Source organism: Schistocerca serialis, chromosome 7 (genome assembly GCF_023864345.2).
Source record: "Schistocerca serialis cubense isolate TAMUIC-IGC-003099 chromosome 7, iqSchSeri2.2, whole genome shotgun sequence".
Lineage (NCBI taxonomy): Eukaryota > Metazoa > Arthropoda > Insecta > Orthoptera > Acrididae > Schistocerca > Schistocerca serialis.
The window spans coordinates 438,511,348-438,534,322 of record NC_064644.1 but is presented as its reverse complement, the minus strand read 5'-3'; the positions used below and the strand labels follow the sequence as shown (position 1 = coordinate 438,534,322).

General features: G+C 40.1%; 1 protein-coding gene across 1 annotated transcript in view; it reads left to right on the top strand.

Moving 5' to 3' along the window:
- Positions 1–22,975, top strand: part of LOC126413141 (lipase 3-like) — a 117,944-nt gene that overhangs the window by 88,038 nt on the left and 6,931 nt on the right. Inside the window, exon 7 of the mRNA XM_050083034.1 lies at positions 4,527–4,669. Coding sequence (XP_049938991.1) covers positions 4,527–4,669 — 143 coding nt within the window. The remainder of the gene's footprint in view (positions 1–4,526; positions 4,670–22,975) is intronic.

Sequence of the window (22,975 nt, the reverse complement as noted above, 5' to 3'; positions counted from 1 at the left end):
ATGACGATAGATGTTAAGTCCCATAGTGCTCAGAGCCATTTGAACCATTTTTTTGAATATTATTTTAGTGTAAAGTAAAAGTGCAATACTAAAAGTGCAATACTGCATAGCAGTAGATTTATTGTGCGACGTGCATGTGAAAACGTCAAAGGAATTATTTTCATTACGAGAAGAGAAATGCCAGTCAAAACAGCATCCATGTTAAATCCTTCAAATGGTTCAAATGGCTCTGAGCACTATGGGACTTAACTGCTGTGGTCATCAGTCCCCTAGAACTTAGAACTACTTAAACCTAACTAACCTAAGGACATCACACACATCCATGCCCGAGGCAGGATTCGAACCTGCGACCGTAGCGGTCTTGCGGTTCCAGACTGCAGCGCCTTTAACCGCACGGCCACTTCGGCCGGCTGTCAGTTTAGTGTTGATCAGAATAAGTAAAGAGAGTAATGTCTGAGTACGTTCAGTTTTGCTCAGCTGTTTGAAAATCAAATAACGTAGACGTTTCAATATTTATTAATTTGATTTTATTTACTGACAAGGCTACATTCACGAACCATGGAAATGTTAATGTGTATGACATGCATTATTGGGCAACTGAAAATCCATGTTGGTTGCGGCAAGTTGTACACCAAAAACCGTGGTCGGTGAATGTATGTTGTGGGATTCTGGTGGACAGAATTATAGGCCCCTATTTTATCGAAGGAAATCTTAATGGTAGGACATACGCAACATTCCTGCAAGAAGAAATACCTTTAGGAACAAGGAACAGAATGTGATATCAAGACGATGGGTGCCCGGCACATTTTTCGCTGATGGGTAGAAATGAGTTGCAGAAACAATTCCTAAATCGTTGGATTGGCCGCGGAGGAGATGTGTCGTGGCCGGTTCGTTCGCCTACTTGGCGCCTCTGGATTTTTTCTTGTGGGGATTCGGAAAAGACATTGTTTATAAAGACGTTGCAACTACACCTGAAGATATGCGAGAGAGCATGAGCTTCGGTAAGTGTCGATATGGTAAGGAATACCACTCACTACATGATAAGAAGATTGAAGGAGTGCATTGTTACCAATGGTCATCGCTTCGAACATTTTCTGTAAATGGACGTTCATGCCACCTTTTTTACCTTCGTTGACCTTCAAAGACCTTGCTGTTACACATCACTGGATTCCTCTCGATAGCCGCTATCAGAAAATCAGTATCAGACTATAGTATTCCATCTAAAAAAACAAATTTGACCCATGAAACTTTAGTCCCGCAAAGTGTTCAGCTCGTATCATACTTTCGGAGTTATTCTTGGTGGCAATAGTTAGTGACTCACCACATATAATTAAAACTGCAAGTAGACAGAGCGTAGTTTATACAACCTTCCCTGTCATGACTGGAAGGTCGTGTGACTAGGGCCTCCCGTCGGGTAGACCGTTCGCCTGGTGCAAGTGTTTCGATTTGACGCCACTCGGCGACTTGCACGTCGAATGACTGGAAGGTGTACTTCTATATCAGTCACCTTTTGTGTGTCTTTATAACTGCAAAATGACAGTCGTGTCACATACGGGCAGAGATCAATGATGGTAGTGAATGATGATCAGTGATCAGTGATGCTCAGTATCAATGATGGTCGGTGATCAGTGAAAATCAGTGATCAATGATTGACAGCGATCATTGATGATCATTTATCAATGGCTGTCAGTGATAACTATCGGTCAGTAGTCAATGATGGTCAGTGACCAGTGATGATCAGTGATCAATAGACATTATGCGTCATTTGTTAGGCTTGTAGTGTTTAGCATTTACTATTCATCGTTCAGTTTTACCGTTTAGTGTTTATCGTTAGCCCTTTAGTAGTTACCGTTTACCATTTATCGCCCAATGTTTAGCGTGTACTGTTTAGTGCTTACCGCTAGGTGTTTAGCATTTACTAAGTATCGCTTAGCGTTTACCGTCAATCATTCAGCGTTTACCATTTGGCGTTTACCTTATAGCGTTTACCATTAAGCATTTAGAGCTTGCCATTTACCGTTTAGTGCAGAGCAGAGGCTGGGGTTGGGAGTGGTGCTGTCGGGGGGGGGGGGGGGGGGGGGGGAGGCTGAGTATAAGGCACACAGTTGGTCTATTTCCATCATCTTCGCTTTTAATGCTGCATCACTAGGTCAGTGACACAGGTCGACTGATGTCACAAATGTAAACAAATTTGGGCAGAGTCGCTATAGTAGTCCTACCAACAGGTGAATTTTTTACTCACACTCATTGAGCATGGTGTACATCGAGACAAAACAGTCGAACGTTTTATTCTTGTTTTTAAGAGAGATCAAAGAGCAGCGCTTCACTAAAACTCAGCAATATGGTGGAGGCGGGCTTCTTTTTCGGCTTGAGAAAGTCTTCCTATATTCTAACTTCGTTAGTAGTACCCGCTGCTACGACAGATTACATTGGCGCTAACGACGAAATGTCACTGGTCGCGTCTTTGATGTAATGTCGTCTTTCGTCGAAGTGACCTAGTCGAGTCCGTTACTTCTTCGCCGTTATTTCTTCAATACACAGTTACTTTCCTGAAGAAGGCAATGGTACTGTTGTTGAAAGCTTGGATTTTAATAGTAAATTACACCGAGAAGTGTATCCAGAACATTTTATACAACATATCCGAGGTCGTACCTTTACAACTGAATGCAAATATACTCGTTTTCCATTACTACCTGAAGACACACGCAACAATATTCTAGTAGACACTGATTCTTATAACTGTGCATGACATGGATCACGTTGTTATTGAGACAGCTTTATCTGATGAAAAAGGAATCTACATCACATTTTACGTACCTGACATCTTCAGATTTAAAACGAAAACAGTGGACTGTTGCTACCACTAGCATCAGCTGTTGTGTGTTGTTACTCAAGACTTATTTATGTACTCTGCAGTTGCGTGCACCACAACTGCATTGTATTTACATTTGAAAGAGGAGCATAAGAAAAGTAAAAGGAAACATACTTGGGTGAAGCCGTGAGTTTCACGGCGAGATGCCAGACTCACCCAAAAATATCTGTTACGGGATCTGCAAGTCGAGAACGTTAAGTCATATGAAAATTACTTGCGAATAGGCGAGAGTACATTTCCATATGCGCTCAGGAAAGTGGCTCCTTATATTACGAAGCAAAACACTTATCACAGAAATGCTATATCCGAAAAAGACAGACTTACAGAAACACTCATTACGTTTACTTGCGACACATCTTACGGAAGACGAAAACTGAATTTCGGAAACCATTTTCCGCTCTCGTGTTTACATGTTAAGGACTTAAATGGATTTTCTAGTGTAATTAAATACAGCGTCTAGACAACAGCTGTTCCAGTTTCTGATTTACTCAGCACAGTCGTTATTTCTCTTCAGTTAGACATTAGAGGCGTAAACAGCTTTGTGCTCAGCCTAATGTTTCTACTTACCCTTCACCGTAAAAAACTTCGTCTGTCAATATTAGCCGAAAATTTTTAAAAACTAGACGTAACCTGACAACCGAAGCAGGTTTCATAAACGATTGCACGTTTACATGGGAGCGAAAGTCGATTGTGGAAAGGGAAAACCGGTAGCTGGAAGTGTATTTCCTACATCGGTTTTGGGGCGTTCACTTCATCAACCACAAGCGGTCTTGGGAAATCGGTATACGAAATCTGGATTTGGGAGCTCCATTGTAAACATGCTGACTGCGATTTGCTCCGAAGAAGGAGTATCTGAAAGCAATTACCTGTTTAGTTCCAATTACCTGTTTAGTTCATATCAAAGCCATTAAAAATATGTTTATTCTTACAAAAATTGTACATCTGTTCCTTTCTGTCCTGCAGGATACATCCTGGTCATATTTCACGGCTAATGGCCTCCGCACTTTTTTTTTAATAATTCTTGCGTCTTCTTAATTTATTTTTGTATCCGGGATGCCGCAAGTAACACAGTGCTTAATCTGGCTCGTACATTTCTATCAGTTTCCTTGTAGGTGCGACGCATCATGTAAATTTCGAAGTCATGTAGATAAACATTGGATAACAAACAGCTCTAGCGATGCTAGCACTCCAAGCGGTTACATTCATCTATGCAGAAAATAGAAGACGGACACTTTCTTTGACCAAATATAATGCGAGGCGCTAGATTAGATCAAAGAAAATCTGACGAAGACCTAACTTTGGCAAAGTGTCTTATATAACGATCAAATTTTATTTCGCAAAGAAACTTCATAAAAAAAAAAAAAAAAGAAATCTGGTAGTGTAATACAGGTCAAAGAGTAAACGCCATTATATTCAGTGTCAGCCTTCAACTACATACAGTTATACAAACACCTTTTTTACAATGTGATATACAGTAGAACACAGTATGTTGTTACACAGATTCATGGAAGCTGTATACTCGATTATTCTGTGTCCAGACGAATTCTTTCAAACTGCACAGAGAACACGATTTCACGATCACCAAAATATATTATTGCAGTAATTCCGCGATCCATCTGCTAATGCTTTCAACACATAATTTTCTCTTTTTCAGGTCACTTTAGGCAATACAATTATGGCATCTTAAAAAATTTCAAGCGTTACGGTAAGGCTACACCGCCGGACTACAACCTTGCGAACGTCACTGCACCGGTCTATCTTTTCTACGGGCCCAACGACTGGCTCGCTGGACCCACGGTAAGTTCTCGGGACGAGTGACGACTGTGTAGAAATAACAACAGCGAATCTCAGATTCTACGTTGTACACTTATGCAGATTGTTGCTGTTGTGGCTTGCAGTCCGAAAACGGAACTGAGGCAGCTCTTCACACTAGATTATCCTGTGCAAACTTCTCATAGCCGGGATTCATAGTTACGTAGAGTTTTTTAAAAAGACATCACGGACATCATATTCGCTGTTGACTGCAGAAATTATTTATTTCACTATTGCAATTTCGTCTTTCGGGCCATTCTCAATTGGTACTGCAAAAGCTTCTTAACTCGTTTCGCTGCTGTAGATGTCAACTTAATTTTATCATTGGTGTACTTTGAAGTTACGTTATTGGATTTACATTGCTTGTTAAAACCCAGATAGTGCTGAATTATTTGTTTTTCAAAATTGATTTATATCTTATCTACATTCATTCACAAGGTTGTAAGGAAGAAAGTAAAAACAATTTTGAGTATTTATTTTTATTTGGTATTTCCAAAAATGGGCGTCCTTCCAGAAGGACGTCAGGACAATAAGGGAACATGTTATTAAAGTATATGACATTGCACAATTAACTTGTTTTGGTTTCTATATTTTCAAATAGACATAAATAAACCTGAATTATGGGCTACAACAGCTAAAAAAATGCAAAATACAAAGAAAATAACCTATACCCATATTTTATGCACTAGTATGATAAGACAAAAAGCAACAAACATGAATTGGTTCATTACATTTTACGCACGTAGTAGTAGTTTATTGTGACAACTTCGACATTTCAGCTGCTTCTTCTTTTTTGTTATCTCGTCCGTTGGTAATTCAGCAACATAATGTCCTCTTCCATCAAATCTAGAATCTAGTTTTGCCCTCTTACTAGGACGTCCTCTGCTGGTGGTGACTCTTTTGTAACTTTCAAGAATTGCAGTGACAATTCGACGATGAAATGTCAGATGATCTATGGGTTCTTCGTTGTGCTTGTAAAGATCCTAGGCATTTTGCTCTGCAATGTCTATAAAATGTGCAATAATCGGTAAATACCACTTTTTCCCTCTTATAGACCATCTATATAGGGATACATTTTGGTCAGCTCGATCTATGCTTCCCATATGAGTAGTGTAGGATTGTAATAAGTTAGGTTGAAGCACGCTAATCCTTTTCTTTTGTTCCCTGGAAAATCTTGCTACAGAGTGTAGTGGTTGCACTCTGTCAAAGTTGGTGGCTACAGTAACAATATTGTTGTTATTCCAACGTACAATGGAAATACCGGATGCTGAGTCAGAACCAATTTCATATGATCCTCTATTTTCTTTTATCATTTTATTGACGGATGATAGAGTAAAATTCTTAACTCTGTTTCATCTTATTGTCCCTGTTGCTTCCACGCCCCTCTCTTTTAGGTCATGTAGCGCAGCAGCATTGAGCTGACTTGCTGGTAATTTATCTACACTTGGATTTTTTTCGGCACTCGAATTTTCATTTGTTACCTCATCAGTTGAATCTAGAGCAGGTGTAATGTTACATTCACACCAGTATTAGGTATTACCTCATCTTTTGATTCTAACATGTCCAAAAGTTCCATAAGTGTACATCGTATTCTGTGAATACAAAATGACAATATATTACCCTGACGTCCTTCTGGAAGGACGGTTGAAAACATTATTGAATTACAACTCACGAAAACTTTCTATCGTAATATGAACCCCTAAATAATATAGGTTAACTCTTTAAGATGTTATATGACAAGTTTCAGAATTATTGATGCAATATGAAAGAAAATATCCATACCCATCGATGACAAGGTCAGTCAGTTCGTTCATGGTAAAATCGGCCCTATTTTCAAGACACAGTTTCTCACTCACTATGACCGACAGCGTCAAATTGACTGTCGCAGCATGCAACTGACACTGCCTACTTCATATAACAATGTGTCACAGTCCGTTGCAACAATGCATTATCCGCAAAAATAAATAATTTCAACTGTGAGTTACGTCGTCCTTCCAGAAGAACGTCAGGGTTATCTGGGTTAAACGTTATATATTCCTTTGTCTTTAGAAATTTGTTCTTCGTTCACTGAAATTGCAGTAAAACCGCATATGCCTTGCTAGGCACGCAACTGATTGAATTCTCAAGCTTTACTGCGATTTCAGCGTACTAAGATTAAATTACTGAAGACAACAGATATAGAAAGTTTAACAAGCAATGTAAATCCAACGACGTAATTCCAAAATACATCAAATACATAAAACTAAGTCGACATCTACAGCAGCAAAGCGACCTAAGAAACATTTGCAGTACCACTTGAAAATCCCCAAAAGCCTAAACTGCATTAGGCAATAAATAATCCCTACAGACAACGGCGAATATGATGTCCGTTTAAAAATTATCCTGCGCAAGTCGCTTAATATATATGAGTAGCTACTGCAACCTCCATCCTCTCCCTCTACAATTTTACCCCCCCCCCCTCCCCACTGCACTTTCCTCCATTACGAAATTAACGATTCTTTGACGCCTAAGGATGTTTGCTATCAGAGGATGTTTTATTTTAGTCAGGTTGTACAACGATTTTTTTTTACCAAATTTCATACACTACCACATCATTAGTTATTCGATCTACCCTTCTAACCTTCACGGTTTTGCTGTAAAACCATATTTCAAAATCGTCTACTCTCTTCTAGTGTGAACAATTTATTATCAAACGTTTCAATTCTATACAAAACTACAATTCGTACCTTAGCACTTAAATTTATAGTCGATGTTAACAAATTTGCCATTTCCAGAAAGACTTTTCTTGCTATTACCAGTGTGCATTTTATATCTTCCCTGTTTTGGCTGTTACCTATTTTTTTAGCGCGTACAAGGATCATCTGCAGGGGAAAAACGACCATTAGAAATTAAAATGCAGCCTCAAGAAAAGTTATATGCAAGTTTTGCCTGCTCTACAGCTTTAAGTTGCTTTTCTGTCCAAATAGCAAAACTATTCTACTACTTTCTACTTTTAGTGCCTCAACAACTAACATAGTTCCCTCAGCAACGCCTGATTTAATTCACCTACATCACCTACCCTTGTTTTATTTTTGTATCTGTCCATTTTATATCCTCTTTTCAAGACACTAGCCGTTTCATTGAACTGGTCTTCGAAATACTTCGCCATCCCTGCAGGATTACGATGTCATTGGTGAACCTCGAAGTTTGATTTCTTCCTCCTGAAACTTCATTCTCCAAACTTCTCCTTGCTTTTTAATGCTTGCTCAATGTACAACTTGAATAGCACTGGCATTAGGCTACGGTCTTATCCCACTCTCCTCTCACTAACTACTTCTTTCCCATGTCCTTGGACTCATATAACTGTACAGGGCTATTACAAATGATTGAAGCGATTTCATAAATTCACTGTAGCTCCATTCATTGACATATGGTCACGACACACTACAGATACGTAGAAAAACTCATAAAGTTTTGTTCGGCTGAAGCCGCACTTCAGGTTTCTGCCGCCAGAGCGCTCGAGAGCGCAGTGAGAGAAAATGGCGACAGGAGCCGAGAAAGCGTATTTCGTGCTTGAAATGCACTCACATCAGTCAGTCATAACAGTGCAACGACACTTCAGGACGATGTTCAAAAAAGATCCACCAACTGCTAACTCCATTCGGCGATGGTATGCGCAGTTTAAAGCTTCTGGATGCCTCTGTAAGCGGAAATCAACGGGTCGGCCTGCAGTTAGCGAAGAAACGATTGAACGCGTGCGGGCAAGTTTCACGCGTAGCCTGCGGAAGTCTACGAATAAAGCAAGCAGGGAGCTAAACGCACCACAGCCGACGGTTTGGAAAATCTTACGGAAAAGGCTAAAGCAGAAGCCTTACCGTTTACAATTGCTAGTAGCCCTGACACCCGATGACAAAGTCAAACGCTTTGAATTTTCGGCGCGGTTGCAACAGCTCTTGGAAGAGGATGCGTTCAGCGCGAAACTTGTTTTCAGTGATGAAGCAACATATTTTCTTAATGGTGAAGTGAACAGACACAATGTGCGAATCTGGGCGGTAGAGAGTCCTCACGCATTCGTGCAGCAAATTCACAATTCACCAAAAGTTAACGTGTTTTGTGCAATCTCACGGTTTAAAGTTTACAGCCCCTTTTTCTTCTGCGAAAAAAACGTTACAGGACATGTGTATCTGGACATGCTGGAAAATTGGCTCATGCCACAACTGGAGACCGACAGCGCCGACTTCATCTTTCAACAGGATGGTGCTCCACCGCACTTCCATCATGATGTTCGGCATTTCTTAAACAGGAGATTGGAAAACCGATGGATTGGTCGTGGTGGAGATCATGATCAGCAATTCATGTCATGGCCTCCAAGCTCTCCCGACTTAACCCCATGCGATTTCTTTCTGTGGGGTTATGTGAAAGATTCAGTGTTTAAACCTCCTTTACCAAGAAACGTGCCAGAACTGCGAGCTCGCAGCTTTCGAACTCATTGACGGGGACATGCTGCGCCGAGTGTGGGAGGAACTTGTTTATTGGCTTGATGTCTGCCGAATCACTAAAGGGGCACATATCGAACATTTGTGAATGCCTAAAAAAACTTTTTGAGTTTTTGTTTGTGTGTGCAAAGCATTGAGGAAATATCTCAAATAAAAAAGTTATTGTAGAGCTGTGAAATCGCTTCAGTCATTTGTAAGAATCACTAAAGGGGCACATATCGAACATTTGTGAATGCCTAAAAAAACTTTTTGAGTTTTTGTTTGTGTGTGCAAAGCATTGAGAAAATATCTCAAATAAAAAAGTTATTGTAGAGCTGTGAAATCGCTTCAGTCATTTGTAATAACCCTGTACATGAAACATATTCGCAGTTGTGAATATGGACAACCATCACCTGTATAGTGAAATTACGACACTGAAACTTTGTGCCAGACCACCTCGAACGCGCATTTCCCGCTTATCCCGAACACTCGCCTTACCATCAGGCTATCCGAGCACGACTCGTGGCTGGACCCAAATATCCAGCTGTCGTCATCCATGCATGCATGTCCAAAGGAACTTAGCATCTTACTTCTGAACAACACAGGCACTGCAATGTCGCATTACGCTGATGAGCCAAAACATTATGAACACTGCCCGCCACGAGGTTATAGGCTGGCTGGAGGTGCTGACGGCACGCGACGCGATAAAAGAAGTATATGAGCGGAGCAGAGACGAATGGGAAAATCATTCCAGCGACGGTGAGTGGCGTAAATGCGGATATCCGCTGGCTTAAGCAACTTTGACAAAAGCCAGAATGTTGTGGCCCAGTGCCTGGGAGCGAACATTTTGGAAACGGCGAAACTGGTCGGCTGTTCGCGTGTTATTGTCGTGAGCATCTATGGAAAGTGGTCGAAGACTGCTGAAACCTCGAGTAGGCGAGGAGTTGGATTTCCATACCTCATCACAGAACAAAGGGATGGGCGGCTTGTCCGATCTCTAAAGCAGGATAGGCTGCGATCTGTGGCAGGTCTTACGACAGAGTACAGTGCTGTCTCAGGCACAAGTGTTTTGGAGCACACTTTTCAGCGCACAGTGTTGAACATGGTGTTCTGCAGCTGACCCAACAACATCGTCAATCATGGTAAGAGTGAGCATGGACAGCGGATCAATGGAATCGTGTCATCTGGTCGGATGAATCCATTTGTTGTTAAACCTGGTAGATGGTCGTGTCTAGATACGCCGTCATCTGTGCAAGCGGCTGCTCGAAACATGCAGCGCGCCACGGACGCAGGCTAGTGGCAGCAGTAGTATGTTATGGGGGACATTTTCCTAGGCTTCCATGGGCACCACGACAGCTGCGGACCACGGGAACATTATTAGAGGCCATCTGCAACGCCTTATGCTTGATGTCTTTCTCTACAGCGATTGCATCTTCTAGCAGGATAACTATTCGTTTCACAAAGGCAGCATCGTGCTGAAATGGTTTGAGGAGCATTATACTAAACTCAGGTTGATATCTTTCCCATCACATTCGGCTTACCTGAATCCGATGAAACCCTTCTGGGACGCTATCGGACGCCCGCTCTGCGCCCACAAACCAACAGACCGTAACGTACGGGAAGTGTGTGACTTCTGCATAGGCATCTGGAACCACAAACCTATCGAGTACTTGTCGAATCCATGGCACGCGGAATCGCTGGTGAATTGCAATCCAGAAGTGGACCAACACGCTTTCAAGTAGGTGCTCATTATGTTTTGGTTCATCAGTGTACATAACTGTAGTCTGTGTTCTGAGCATTTTGTATATAAGGTTTCGTTAGGCGTTTTTTCCCTGCTACCTTCAGAATCTCAAAGAGTGTACGCCACTCAACACTGCCAGAAAAATTGTTTACGCATACAACTGCTTTAACGTAGGTAGGTCCCTCTTCAGCTTGTCTTCTAAGATAAGTCGTAGCGCCGTTATTGTGTCATGTGTTTCTGTATTTCTTCTGAAGCCAAAGTGTTACGCGTTTAAATCTGTTGGGGGCGTTGTACAGGATTGTGATGTGATAAATTTGATCTAGGGCGCATGGAATCGCAAGAGTCGGGAAACGCTTTAAATTTAAGCGTGAAGACGTAACTCCTACTGTCATTTACAGACGAAATCATGCTAGTTAATTATCGTAGGGTCATATTACGAGGGTAGACTGAAAAGTAATGCACAAATGCTTGTAGAACACGAACAAAAGCAATGAGGAATATCAGGAAAAAAGTACATTAATGTCATTAATGCCCAATTGCTAAGCTTCAGAATCACAGTCTCAATGTGTAACGAGTTTTTTCATTACGTCTCTGAAAAATTATTCCGAATTTTCTCGAATCCAAGATTTTACAACTGCCTTCATATCATCGTTCAAGACGTAATGATTACCCTTGAGATTTCTCTTGAGAGAAAAGATATCGCGAGGCGCAAAATCGCTCCGAGTAAGGAGGGAATGGAATCGGTTCAGACTTCAGGTTTCGCTGAGCCTTTTCATTTTCGCGCGAGGTGTGTGGACGAGTGTTGTTATGTTGCGAGATTATTGGCTCCAGGCTGCCTCTAAAACGACAAACTTCGCATGAATGGTGCTTTAGAGCCTCTGTGTACTGAAAAGAATTTACCGCTGTCCGTCGTATCAGATAATCAGTCACATAAATTCGGTCAGCATCCCAAAACACAGTCAAAAGAGTTTTTTTTACGAATGGTTGTGTTTTGAACTTTTTCGCCTGAGAAGAAGAAGTATGTCGATATATGGCGCATTGTCTTTTCTCCTCTGGGTCGTAATGGTGGATCCATGACTCGTCCCCCGTCACAATATTCAAAAGGGAGCCAGTCTCCTTCGTCACGGAACCGCTTCAAATGCTGCTCGCAGTACTCCTATCGACGCTGTTTGTTCTTGTCTGTGTGACGGCATGCACAGATTCTACGGTACCCTAACTGTTTCGTATTGAAGCCGACATTTTCTTTGGATATTGCACTATTGTTCGCGATACGCTTTGGTGTGATTGACCGATCCTTTTGAGTCAAGATTTCGACGAGTTTGCGATGTTTATCGTCTGTGGTAATCATTGCACATCCGCTGCGCGTTTCATTAACAATTACAACTTTTCCAGATTCCCAAAAGCGAAATTTTAGTACCCACTGATTTAAAGTAGACCTATCAACAGAACGTCACCATCAACACCCATTAAATGAGGATGAATCTCTCGAGGAGTCACATTTTCAAGAGTTAAAAATACGTTAAAAGCACGCCGTTTAACTCGCGTTGACGTAGCAGTGGGACATGTCTCTGTACTTCCGCTACTCAGAATACACTGGATGAACCAACGCATTCAAATGACACGTAAGTATGAGGGGGGGGGGGTTATCTTCCACATCTCATCTGGCACGTTTCTCAACGTCATTTAGGTTGCATTCTACAAGTAGGTGTGCGTCACTTTTCAGCCCACATTAATTTGAGGCTACCCTCGTAGTTCACGACATTCAGTTTCATTAGAAAATACCAAAACAGTATTTTTTTTTGAGTCATCATTCTTCTGACTGGTTTGATGCAGCCCACCACTAGCTCCTCTCTTGTGGCAGCCTTTTCATTTCCCAGTACCACTTGCACCATACATCCTCGATTATTAGCTGGATGAGTTCCAGTCACTGTCTTCCATTACAGTTTTTACCCTCTGAAGTTTCCTCTGGTACCAAGGATAATATTTCCTGAGGCCTTAACACATATTCTGTCATCTTGTTCCTTCTTCTTGTCAACGTTTTCCGTATTTTCCTTTCTTCGCCGATTCTGCGGAGAACGTCTTCATTCCTTATCTTATCACAACACCTGATTTTCAACATTCTTCTGCAACACTACAACTCAAACGCATCGATTCCCTTCTGTTCGTTTTTCCATTGCCCTCGATTCACTAACTTTCATCGCTTTCATTGCTTTGCTCCAAACGTACATTCTCAGAAATTTTTTCCTCAAATTATGGCCTATGTTTCATACATGTAGACTTCTCTTTGCCAGGAACGTCCTCTTTGCCTGTGCAGGTTTGCTTTTTATGTCCTCCTTGTTTCGTCCATCATGAGTTATTTTCCAGACGAGGTACTGGTGGAAGTATAGCTATGAGGAAGAGTCGTGAGTCATGCTTGGGCAGCTCAGTCGGTAAAGCACTTCCCAGGGAAAAGCCAAGGTCCCGATTTCGAGTCTCGGTCTGACAGACAATTTTAATCTGGCAGGATGTTTCATGGATTATTCTGGTTTCGTTGTAACAGAATTCCTTAACTTCGACTGCGTCGTGACGAACAATTTTTGTGTCAAGTTTCCAGCTATTCTCACTTCTACTACTTTTCATTATATTTGTCTTTTTTCGGTTTACTCTTAATTCCTATTCTGTACTCATTAGAGCAGAGTCGGCCACGTCGTGACAAACTTGATACAGGCCGATGGTGTGGACCATGGGCGGGTTGAGGCTTTACCCTCCCGACTTTGCTTTCTCCTTTCCAGGAGTACTCGATACACCTCGACATTTCATTTAGTATTGTGATGTGGCATTTCTCGGTCGGCAGAACACTATTCAGTTCGGCAGAATTGTGGTGCCAGGGCTGTTTACCATTCGCTATCTGTTCGTGGCATGATGGACGTTCACAGTTTCAGTGGATGTTTACGCAAAAGAGGCAATGTAGCGACCTATCGTCACATGCCTTTAAACATGAATGGGAATGACGGAAGACAGGGATGAGAATTCTCGGTATCTATTATGCAATCACATAAACGACAGGTATTATAAATTTCCTATGAAACGACATTACCCCGCGCGGGATTAGCCGAGCGGTCTAAGGCGCTGCAGTCATGGACTGTGCGGCTGCTCCCGGAGGTGGTTCGAGTCCTCCCTCGGGCATGGGGGTGTGTGTTTGTCCTTAGGATAGTTTAGGTTAAGCAATGTGTAAGCTTAGGGACTGATGACCTTAGCAGTTAAGTCCCATAAGATTTATACAAAAAAAAAAAAAAAAAATAAATAAATAAAATAAAAAAAAAATAAAAAGGCGAAATTACGAACCATGAAGAAACAGTTTAAAGATTTAGCTGTCAATGAAAGAACAAAAAATTAAAATAGTCGACAGACGGGATTCATTGTTCAGTACATCAATAAACACTTAACCACTAAACTTTCAGGTACGCAGCACATGAAGAAACTGGTGGTACGAATATGAAGTCGCACGCATTATTCCACTGTCAGTCGCAACCGTTTTTTATGGAATTGAACGAAGAGTATGGAAACTTTATATATAGCTCCAAAGCGTATACCTGGAACGATTTTTTGAATTAAAATTCTCTATCGTTGAATTTTTGAAGAGAAAAAGGAGTGCAGGAACGAAAAGGAAAACATCTAAAATAGATTGGAAATCTCCTATTTTGAGTGGACTTGACAGCACATTGTCCACAGCAAGACAGTGCCCGATGCGAAACAACTTCTTTCTAACTTAATGACGGTGCACTTAAAAAGAAAATCACCTAATAGAAGGGACACATTCTAACAAACACAGCCCAGTTCCCTAAACTCACTGACATTAAAGAAAACGCGAGGCATAAAAAATACATTGTGGCCCTGAGAGAATTACAGGGATAGTTTTCTAAAGGTTTTGAGGACAGTGTCACTCTCACATTGTAAGTAGGCAGTTTAGGTTTTCTTATTGGTAACGCCACGTAGCGCTTTATATGAAAATCACTGGCTGTGCTGTGTGCAGTCTGTGGCTAGTTTGCATTGTTGTCTGCCATTGTAGTGTTGGGCAGCTGGATGTGAACAGCGCATAGCGTTGCGCAGTTGGAGGTGAGCCGCCAGCAGTGGTGGATGTGGGGAGAGAGATGGCGGAGGTTTGAAATTTGTAAGACTGGATGTCATGAACTGCTATATACATTATGACTTTTGAACACTATTGAGGTAAATATATTGTTTGTTCTCTATCAAAATCTTTCATTTGCTAACTATGCCCGTTAGTAGTTAATGCCTTCGGTAGTTTGAATCTTTTATTTAGCTGGCAGTAGTGGCGCTCGCTGTATTGCTGTAGCTTGAGTAACGAAGATTTTTGTGAGGTAAGTGATTTGTGAAAGGTATAGGTTAATGTTAGTCAGGGCCATTCTTTTGTAGGGATTTTTGAAAGTCAGATTCCGTTGCGCTAAAAATATTGTGTGTCAGTTTAAGGACAGTCTTGTATAATTTTTCAAAGGGGACGTTTCATATGTCGACCCTTAGCCGAGGATACCACACTGGAATCTTCTGATCTTTTTTCTTGTAGTTTGTGTAATTAGTGTAGATTTTGTTTATTGCTAGCGTGTAGTTGTAGAGAGAATCTCCTTTATAGTTGCAGTCTTTCATTGTTGTACAGTAAAACAGGTGTGGCACACATGTAAATTTGCACCAAGTATTTCGCAACTGCGCTTGCAATTAACTAGATATTATTTTCAGTGCTATGTTAATGCGTTCTCTTATTTTTGCTTTTCAAATTGTGTTTTTCTGTGTTGTCGTGTGAAATATTGTGACAATAATGGCATGTGAAAAACGTAATATTAGGCTCCATAGTAAACTGAGAAATGACAGTGAAGACGAAAGCAGTGTGTTAGCGCCACCATGTAATGAATTAATTAATATTCAAAGTAGTAATTTGGTAACTGTGCATAGGGAAATGGAGCGGGCGTCGAATAATGGTGTAGACAGTGAAACAGGTGGTGAACAGGGAAGCATTATCGATCGATCGGTCGGCAACAGCTCGCCTCAGGAATCGGGAATGACAGAACACAATATTGCAAATACTGTAGACTCAGGTTTTGGGTTCTCACCGTTTTCTCAAGTGAGTCAAGACACATTTTCCGCTTGTCAAAATGTGAATGTTGCTGGTGCAAATTCACTGCCGTAAAGCACTGAGGAACATGTTTCAGACACCAGTGCATTGTTATTACAATTAATGCAACAAATGGGACAAAAGCTTCAAAAGTTAGGCACAATGGAACAAAATCAGAGACAAACACAGCAAAAGCTTCAAAAGTTAGACACATTGGAACAAAATCTTCTAAAGTTAGACACAATGGAACAAAATCAGAGACAAACACAGCAAAAGCTTCAAAAGTTAGACACAATGGAACAAAATCTTCAAAAGTTAGACACAATGGAACAATACCAGAGACAAACACAGCAACAGTTAGACACAATGAAACAAAATCTTCGGAAGTTAGACACCACACTTGAACAAACACGTGAAGATTTAACTACTGAGTTACATAACATTGAATCGAAATGTCAAAAAGTCTGTAACGACGTAAAAACACAAATTGGTGAGCATTTCCAACCTATTCTTTCGCGTCATGAAAATGCATTACAGAATCACGAAGCAGCCATAAGGGAACTACAAACTATTGTTCATGAAAATCACGACATCTTGTAAGCTAAAATTGACTCAGCTGCATCTAGCGATTTGGTTATGCAGCTTGCAAAAACTCAGGAAAACTTAAAAGACACAGTAGATACGATTTCAACACAAATGGACACTCTGAAACTTGGTTCAGAAAAACACATAGAGGAAATAATTTCACTAACGGATAAAGTAGCCGAACTTTCAGATCAGTTCACTAACTTATCTACAAAGGTAGATGTAGATCTGAATGACACAAGACCTGTAGCCTTCACAGACACTGAAGAGTATGAACAAATTAGAAAATTCAAATAAAATCAAAAACAAATCAATACACAGTACAAAAGAGAAATCCGGGAAGTACAAGATCAGTTGGCACAAGTAATACAAGAATTATATATTTCAGAGGACACTCACGCTCCAGTACGGGAAGAGGGACATAGAAATACGGAACAATCACAAAATAATAACACAGGACACTTCGGAAATTATGAAAGAAATTGGCAAGGCGCATTGGATTTTGAGATGGAACCGCCGGAACGAAGTAACAAAGAGCGACGCGCGACTCGCCGACACGATGATTTTGACTATAAACTGTTCATTACTACACGTAAATTCAAAACATTTAAGAATTCTGACAACGACATTCATCCACAAGCATGGCTTCATCAATTCTCTCATTGTTTTCCTCCCAACTGGTCATTGGAACACAGGTTAGAATTTATGTTTGGCTACTTGGAGAATGAACCAACTGTAAGAATGCGATCGGTCATTCACGATTGTCACAGTGAAGGAGAATTTTATCATGCCTTCCTCTCAGCGTATTGGTCTCAAGCTACACAAGACCGAGTAAAACACAGCATCATAATGATGAAACGTTTCGAACAATCTGAATTTTCCAGTCTTATGAAATATTTTGAAGACATGTTGCATAAGAATCAGTATCTTTCAAACCCATACAGCCCCTCAGAACTCATCCGCATTTGCTCAATCAAATTACCTGAACATTTACGACATATTATTTTGGCAGGACGTTGCAAAGACGACACTGAAGCTTTTCAGGGACTCTTACAAGAGTTAGAAATTGACACTGACAACCGCGGAACGCGAAAACAGGAACACAACAATTACAGGTCACATCCGTCGCAATTCCGCGATGAAAGAAATAATAACTGGACACGACAAGGCTATTCTCACAACACAAATCGTGACCAAAACAGACACCACCCGTATGACAACCGTTGGCAGTGTAGTAATAATTACAGGGTAAGATCACCTCTCCGTGGTAATGACTATCACAGAGACAATCAGAGAAACAGACAATATGGGAACCAAAATAATTATTATCAAGGGAGACAGAATAACTTCAGATGCAACGGTCCAGCGCGCACTTACGATTCAGGGAGAAATTCTCCACCACGTGACCGACAAGAAAGAAACTATGGAATCTACCGAAATGACGACAGATGATATGATCGTAACGACAGACCTGAATTGCATCAGAACTGGCGGGATTCAAACAGAGCAGGGCCCTCTCGACAAGGTGAATTTGTAGATGTTAGGTCTCCAAATCCCAATAACGACGCGCGCCAACAGAGACACAATAGGCGATGACTCATACCGCTGAGAGCCACAAAACGTATGTATGAAACTGACGACGCAGCTGTCGTAGCTAGTAATTACGAAAAAATGGATGACGTGAGGGACATCTTACTCCAGGAACACGACGTAAAACATAACAACATTGCATATCCTGTGATTCACATTACTGTAAATGACGTAAAATTTACGACAGTACTTGACTCTGGCAGTCCCATTTCAGTAATAAGTGAAACAGCTTTTAGCAAATGCAACAAATCGAACGATTGCCCCCACACTTCTGTTACGTAAGATTAAATTACAAGGTGCAATCATTGGAAAAAGTGTAGATGTACGCCAACAAACCAACTTAGAATTCTTTTGTCAAAGCCACAGCTTCTCTATGAGCTTTCTTATTGTTCCATTATTGTCGATGGAAATTATACTGGGAGTAGACTTTTTGAATGAATACAAAGCAATCTTAAACTTTCTCGATGCTGAAATAAGTTTAGAGAAAGAAGGTGAGTCAATAGCTTTGAAATTTGAAGATTGGCTCTCAAACCATGATGAGGAAATTAATCGGCTTTACCTTCTGTTAGACAACAGTTCGGAATTTTCTACGGAACTAGACACTAACAATCACTCTGCAAGTACTGACAGGGATGATATCGACGGCATATTTGAAACTAATGAGTTAATTCAGAATAAAATTCAAACAATTGAGAATTGTAATGACACTGATAGACAGGACCTTTTTGAGATTTTACAAGCACATTCTACAGTTTTTACTCACAAAACAGGTACAATCAAGGGATTTCAATACCAATTTCGTGTTCGTGAGCACACTAAATTTTGTGTTAGACCATACGTAATTCCAGCATATTATAGGGACCGTGTTAGAACAGAAATACAATCTATGCTTGACAAGGGCATTATTGAGCCTGCAGTAAGCTCATACAACAATCCATTACATGTTGCTGAGAAGAAAAATGGATCGATCAGCCTTGTCTTAGATTCGAGACAAATCAATACTATCATTATTCCTGAAACAGACAGGCCGCAGACGTTGGAAGAACTTCTTCAAAATTTTAACGGTGTAAAAGTGTTGTCTTCCATTGATCTCAGATCCAGCTTTTGTCAGATCGAATTTCATCCAGAATGTAGAAAATACACAGCTTTCCTTTGTTTCGGCGTTTGTTATCACTTTCGGAAACTTCCTTTTGGTTTTTACATTTCTTTGGCAGCATTCATTCGCGAGCTAAATTCCATATTACCTGAGTTCTTAAAACATCACATCACCTTATATGTGGACGATATTCTAATAGCAGAAGCCTCATGGGAACAACATAATCGCATACTCAACAGTTTGTTACGTATTTTGCAGAATCTGGAATTACAGTTAACTTGTAAAGTCTGAATTCGGTAGGTCAAAGGTAGGATTTTTGAGACATATTATTTCTTCTGAAGGCATTCAGCCGGATCCTGAAAAGTTAGAAGCAATCAGAGCGAATCCAGTTCCATCCACAAAAAGACAAGTCCGCAGTTTTCTAGGTCTCGTAAATTTTTACCGTCGTTTTCTGAATATGCAAATTCTTGTTACACCAAAACTTTGTTCTCTCACTGGAAAAAATACTATTTGGAACTGGGACGAACAAGCACAGTTGGAATGCAATTCTTTGAAAGAATCGCTACTTAACGCGCCAATACTAGCTCATCCAGATCTGTCACAAGATTTATGCCTTAGCACGGATTCGTCTAAAGTTGGTCTTGGTTCCCATTTATTTCAAGAAGCCATAGAAAATGACACTACCGTTCAGAAAACCATTGCTTTTGCTGGCCGAGTGCTAACAAAATCTGAAGAAAATTATTCCGTTACTGAATTAGAAGCTTTAGCTATCGTTTGGGCATTTAACAAATTCCGTTTCTTTCTTTCTGGTAAGCACTTAAAAGTATACAGTGATCATCGTGCATTACAATTTCTTATGTCTTCAAAATTAAATCATGACAGGTTAAAACGTTGGGCATTGTTTCTGCAAGAATTCCACTTCACAATAGTCTACATTCCCGGCAAGGACAACATTGTTGCGGACGCACTGTCACGCGCACCGGCTGGGCTTGAGAAAAGTAACACAGAAGGCAACCTCGAGAAAAATTTCAGTATTCTTTACATTCAGAAAGTCGCCTTTGAAAACTTTATCACCACATCTTTAAAGGACATTGCTCATGAACAAGATAAAGATCCGATTTGGAAAGACATCAAGAGCAAATGGCATGAAAAGCCACACACACAGATTTGGCATTATTATCTGGTTAGAAACAACAAACTGTTCAAACGCGGCACTGTTGATGACAAGCTATGGGTATTTTGCATTCCTGACGATTTTGTTAATAAGCTCATTTGGTACATTCATTTCAGCTATGCACTTTTGGCCCACGAAAATGTTATCATATTCTTCGAACGACTTGTTATTTTAACAATATGGAAAAGAGAATTCGAAGAGTCTTGTCTATTTGTAAACTTTGTCAAAAGGCGAAACCATCTACTATCTCCTATCGTGCTCCGCTGTTTCCTATCATTCCTTCTAAATTAAAAGAATTTGCTGCTGTTGATCTCTTGGGACCGCTTGTCAGAACATCTAATAGATTTCCGTACGTTCTAGTCGCTGTTACACTTACTTCAAAATTTGTATCTTTCACACTGTTACGTAAAGCCACTGGACGGTCTGTATCCAACGCCTTTGTTAAAAATTTCTTACGAGAAGTTGGACACGTTAGTAAAGTCATTTCAGATAACGGACCGCAATTCAGATCTGCTGTTTGGTCACGCATGCTTCGGAATCATAAAATCAAACCTGTTTTTATTTCATTGTACTCACCACATTGTAACCCCTCCAAACGGATTATGAAAGAAATCAATAAGCTTTGCAGACTTTATTGTCACAGAAAGCATCAGCATTGGGACAGATATTTACACTTATTTCAAAACGTGCTGAATGAAATGCCTCATGACTCCACTGCTTTACCACCTACTCTTGTACTGAAGAATGAAGAACCACCGAACAGAATCAGAGAGCTTGTACCTTTCCCGAATACACATAAACTTCGACACAAAGACATAATTGATTTGGCTATTAAAACTATAAAATCTGCAGCAGACAAAAGAAGAAAACTACACGGTAAAGCAAATGCAAAGAAATTATATATTGGTCAGAAAGTTCTCATTAAAGCTCATTCATTGTCACATAAGAAGAAACACTTGAGTCACAAATTCTTTCTAGTTTACAATGGACCTTACAGAATCCGACGTATACCACATGATAATTGCGTTGAAGTTGAAACTCTGCGTACTAGGAAGAGTAAAGGTTTACACCACATTTCACGTGTAAAACCGTTTATTGAAAGATAATCTGCTTTTTAACTTTGTCTTGGCCATATAAATTTTCGCTTTACATTGCTAGTATGCTTTGTCAGACTTAGAATCTGTTAACATACAACAATGTTTGAAGTTAAATATCCAGTCAAGAACCAAGAGAACTTATTTAAACAGAAATTATGAATGCATTGTTATTGTGAACAGACGACACAGTGTTATTGTGTGTGTACGTTCTTGCTTGTTAGTTGCACGATTACGTAACGACTATAAGGCTCACATACTTAGAGCATTTACCAGTACTGCTAATGAGATTTTAATGCAACATTTTGGTTTACTTGAAAATACATTCTGGATTTAAAGTACTTCCTGTGAGGTACCAGATGACGAAGTGGTTAGTTTATGTGACAGCTACACGATTTTATCACGACGCTACTAATGAGTGACAATTTACAATGTTGCTTTTGCGCTGTATCTGTTTTATATCTGCACAGTTTTTCTGTATTACTCTGGAAAGTAAAACACGTTTTAGTAGTAACTTTTGTGGTATAGCTACAATGAGACAGCCTTTTTCGTAGCACAACAATACGTTACATTATAGTACTTTCTTGATCATGGTAAGGTACGTAATAACTACGGTATCTATACGCAAAGCATTTCACTTTCGTTTATGATGAGGTAAGTGCATTGACTTCAGCATAACTTTGCTTACAGAGGACGATAACTACAACAGTTCCACAGAATTATCTTACAGCAAGACGCACATTTAGCGCTACAGGACACGCATTTGAGTGATTAATTTTGTACGTAAACCATTTATTTTTCAAGATTTTTGAATTACAAACAAAGTTTTCTGTGATACATTTCATTCCATTGCTGTAATCTGTAACACCTGAGGGTATAATTACATTAATCCTCAGGGGGGTACACGCTTACTTTGTGTACCATGTGTTTGGCAAGCACAAGGAGCCCTAGCTAATATGGTATTTGCTTATACAACTTTACACATCGGTACAATATTTCTCTAAGACAGAATTACACAGCTATCTGATCATTTAACTAGAGAGACAAACTTTTTTTTTCTACGTCATTGATAGATATTTACGCAATTACACAGCTGGATAACTTCACACTTTTGAAATTGTATTTTGTCTGTAATGTGTGAACCCTTCATATTTTTTCGGAACCATTGTGACACTATGAGAGCTTTGAATGATGTATTTAGTATGGGATCATGATTTTTAAAGTACGTTTGAGGTAGATGAAACTTTTGACATGAGCAGAGAATTTTTTTTTAGGTTTTGAAATTATTGGAGGAAGATACGACGATTTTGAGATTTGGCTGAGGGTTTATGATGTTATGATGACGATGTGTATTACGCTGTTGAGGTATGTTTATGAACAATAAGCTGATGCTATGTGAGAAATTTGATTATGCTACATATTTATTATGATGAAATATTGATGAAGTGTCGAC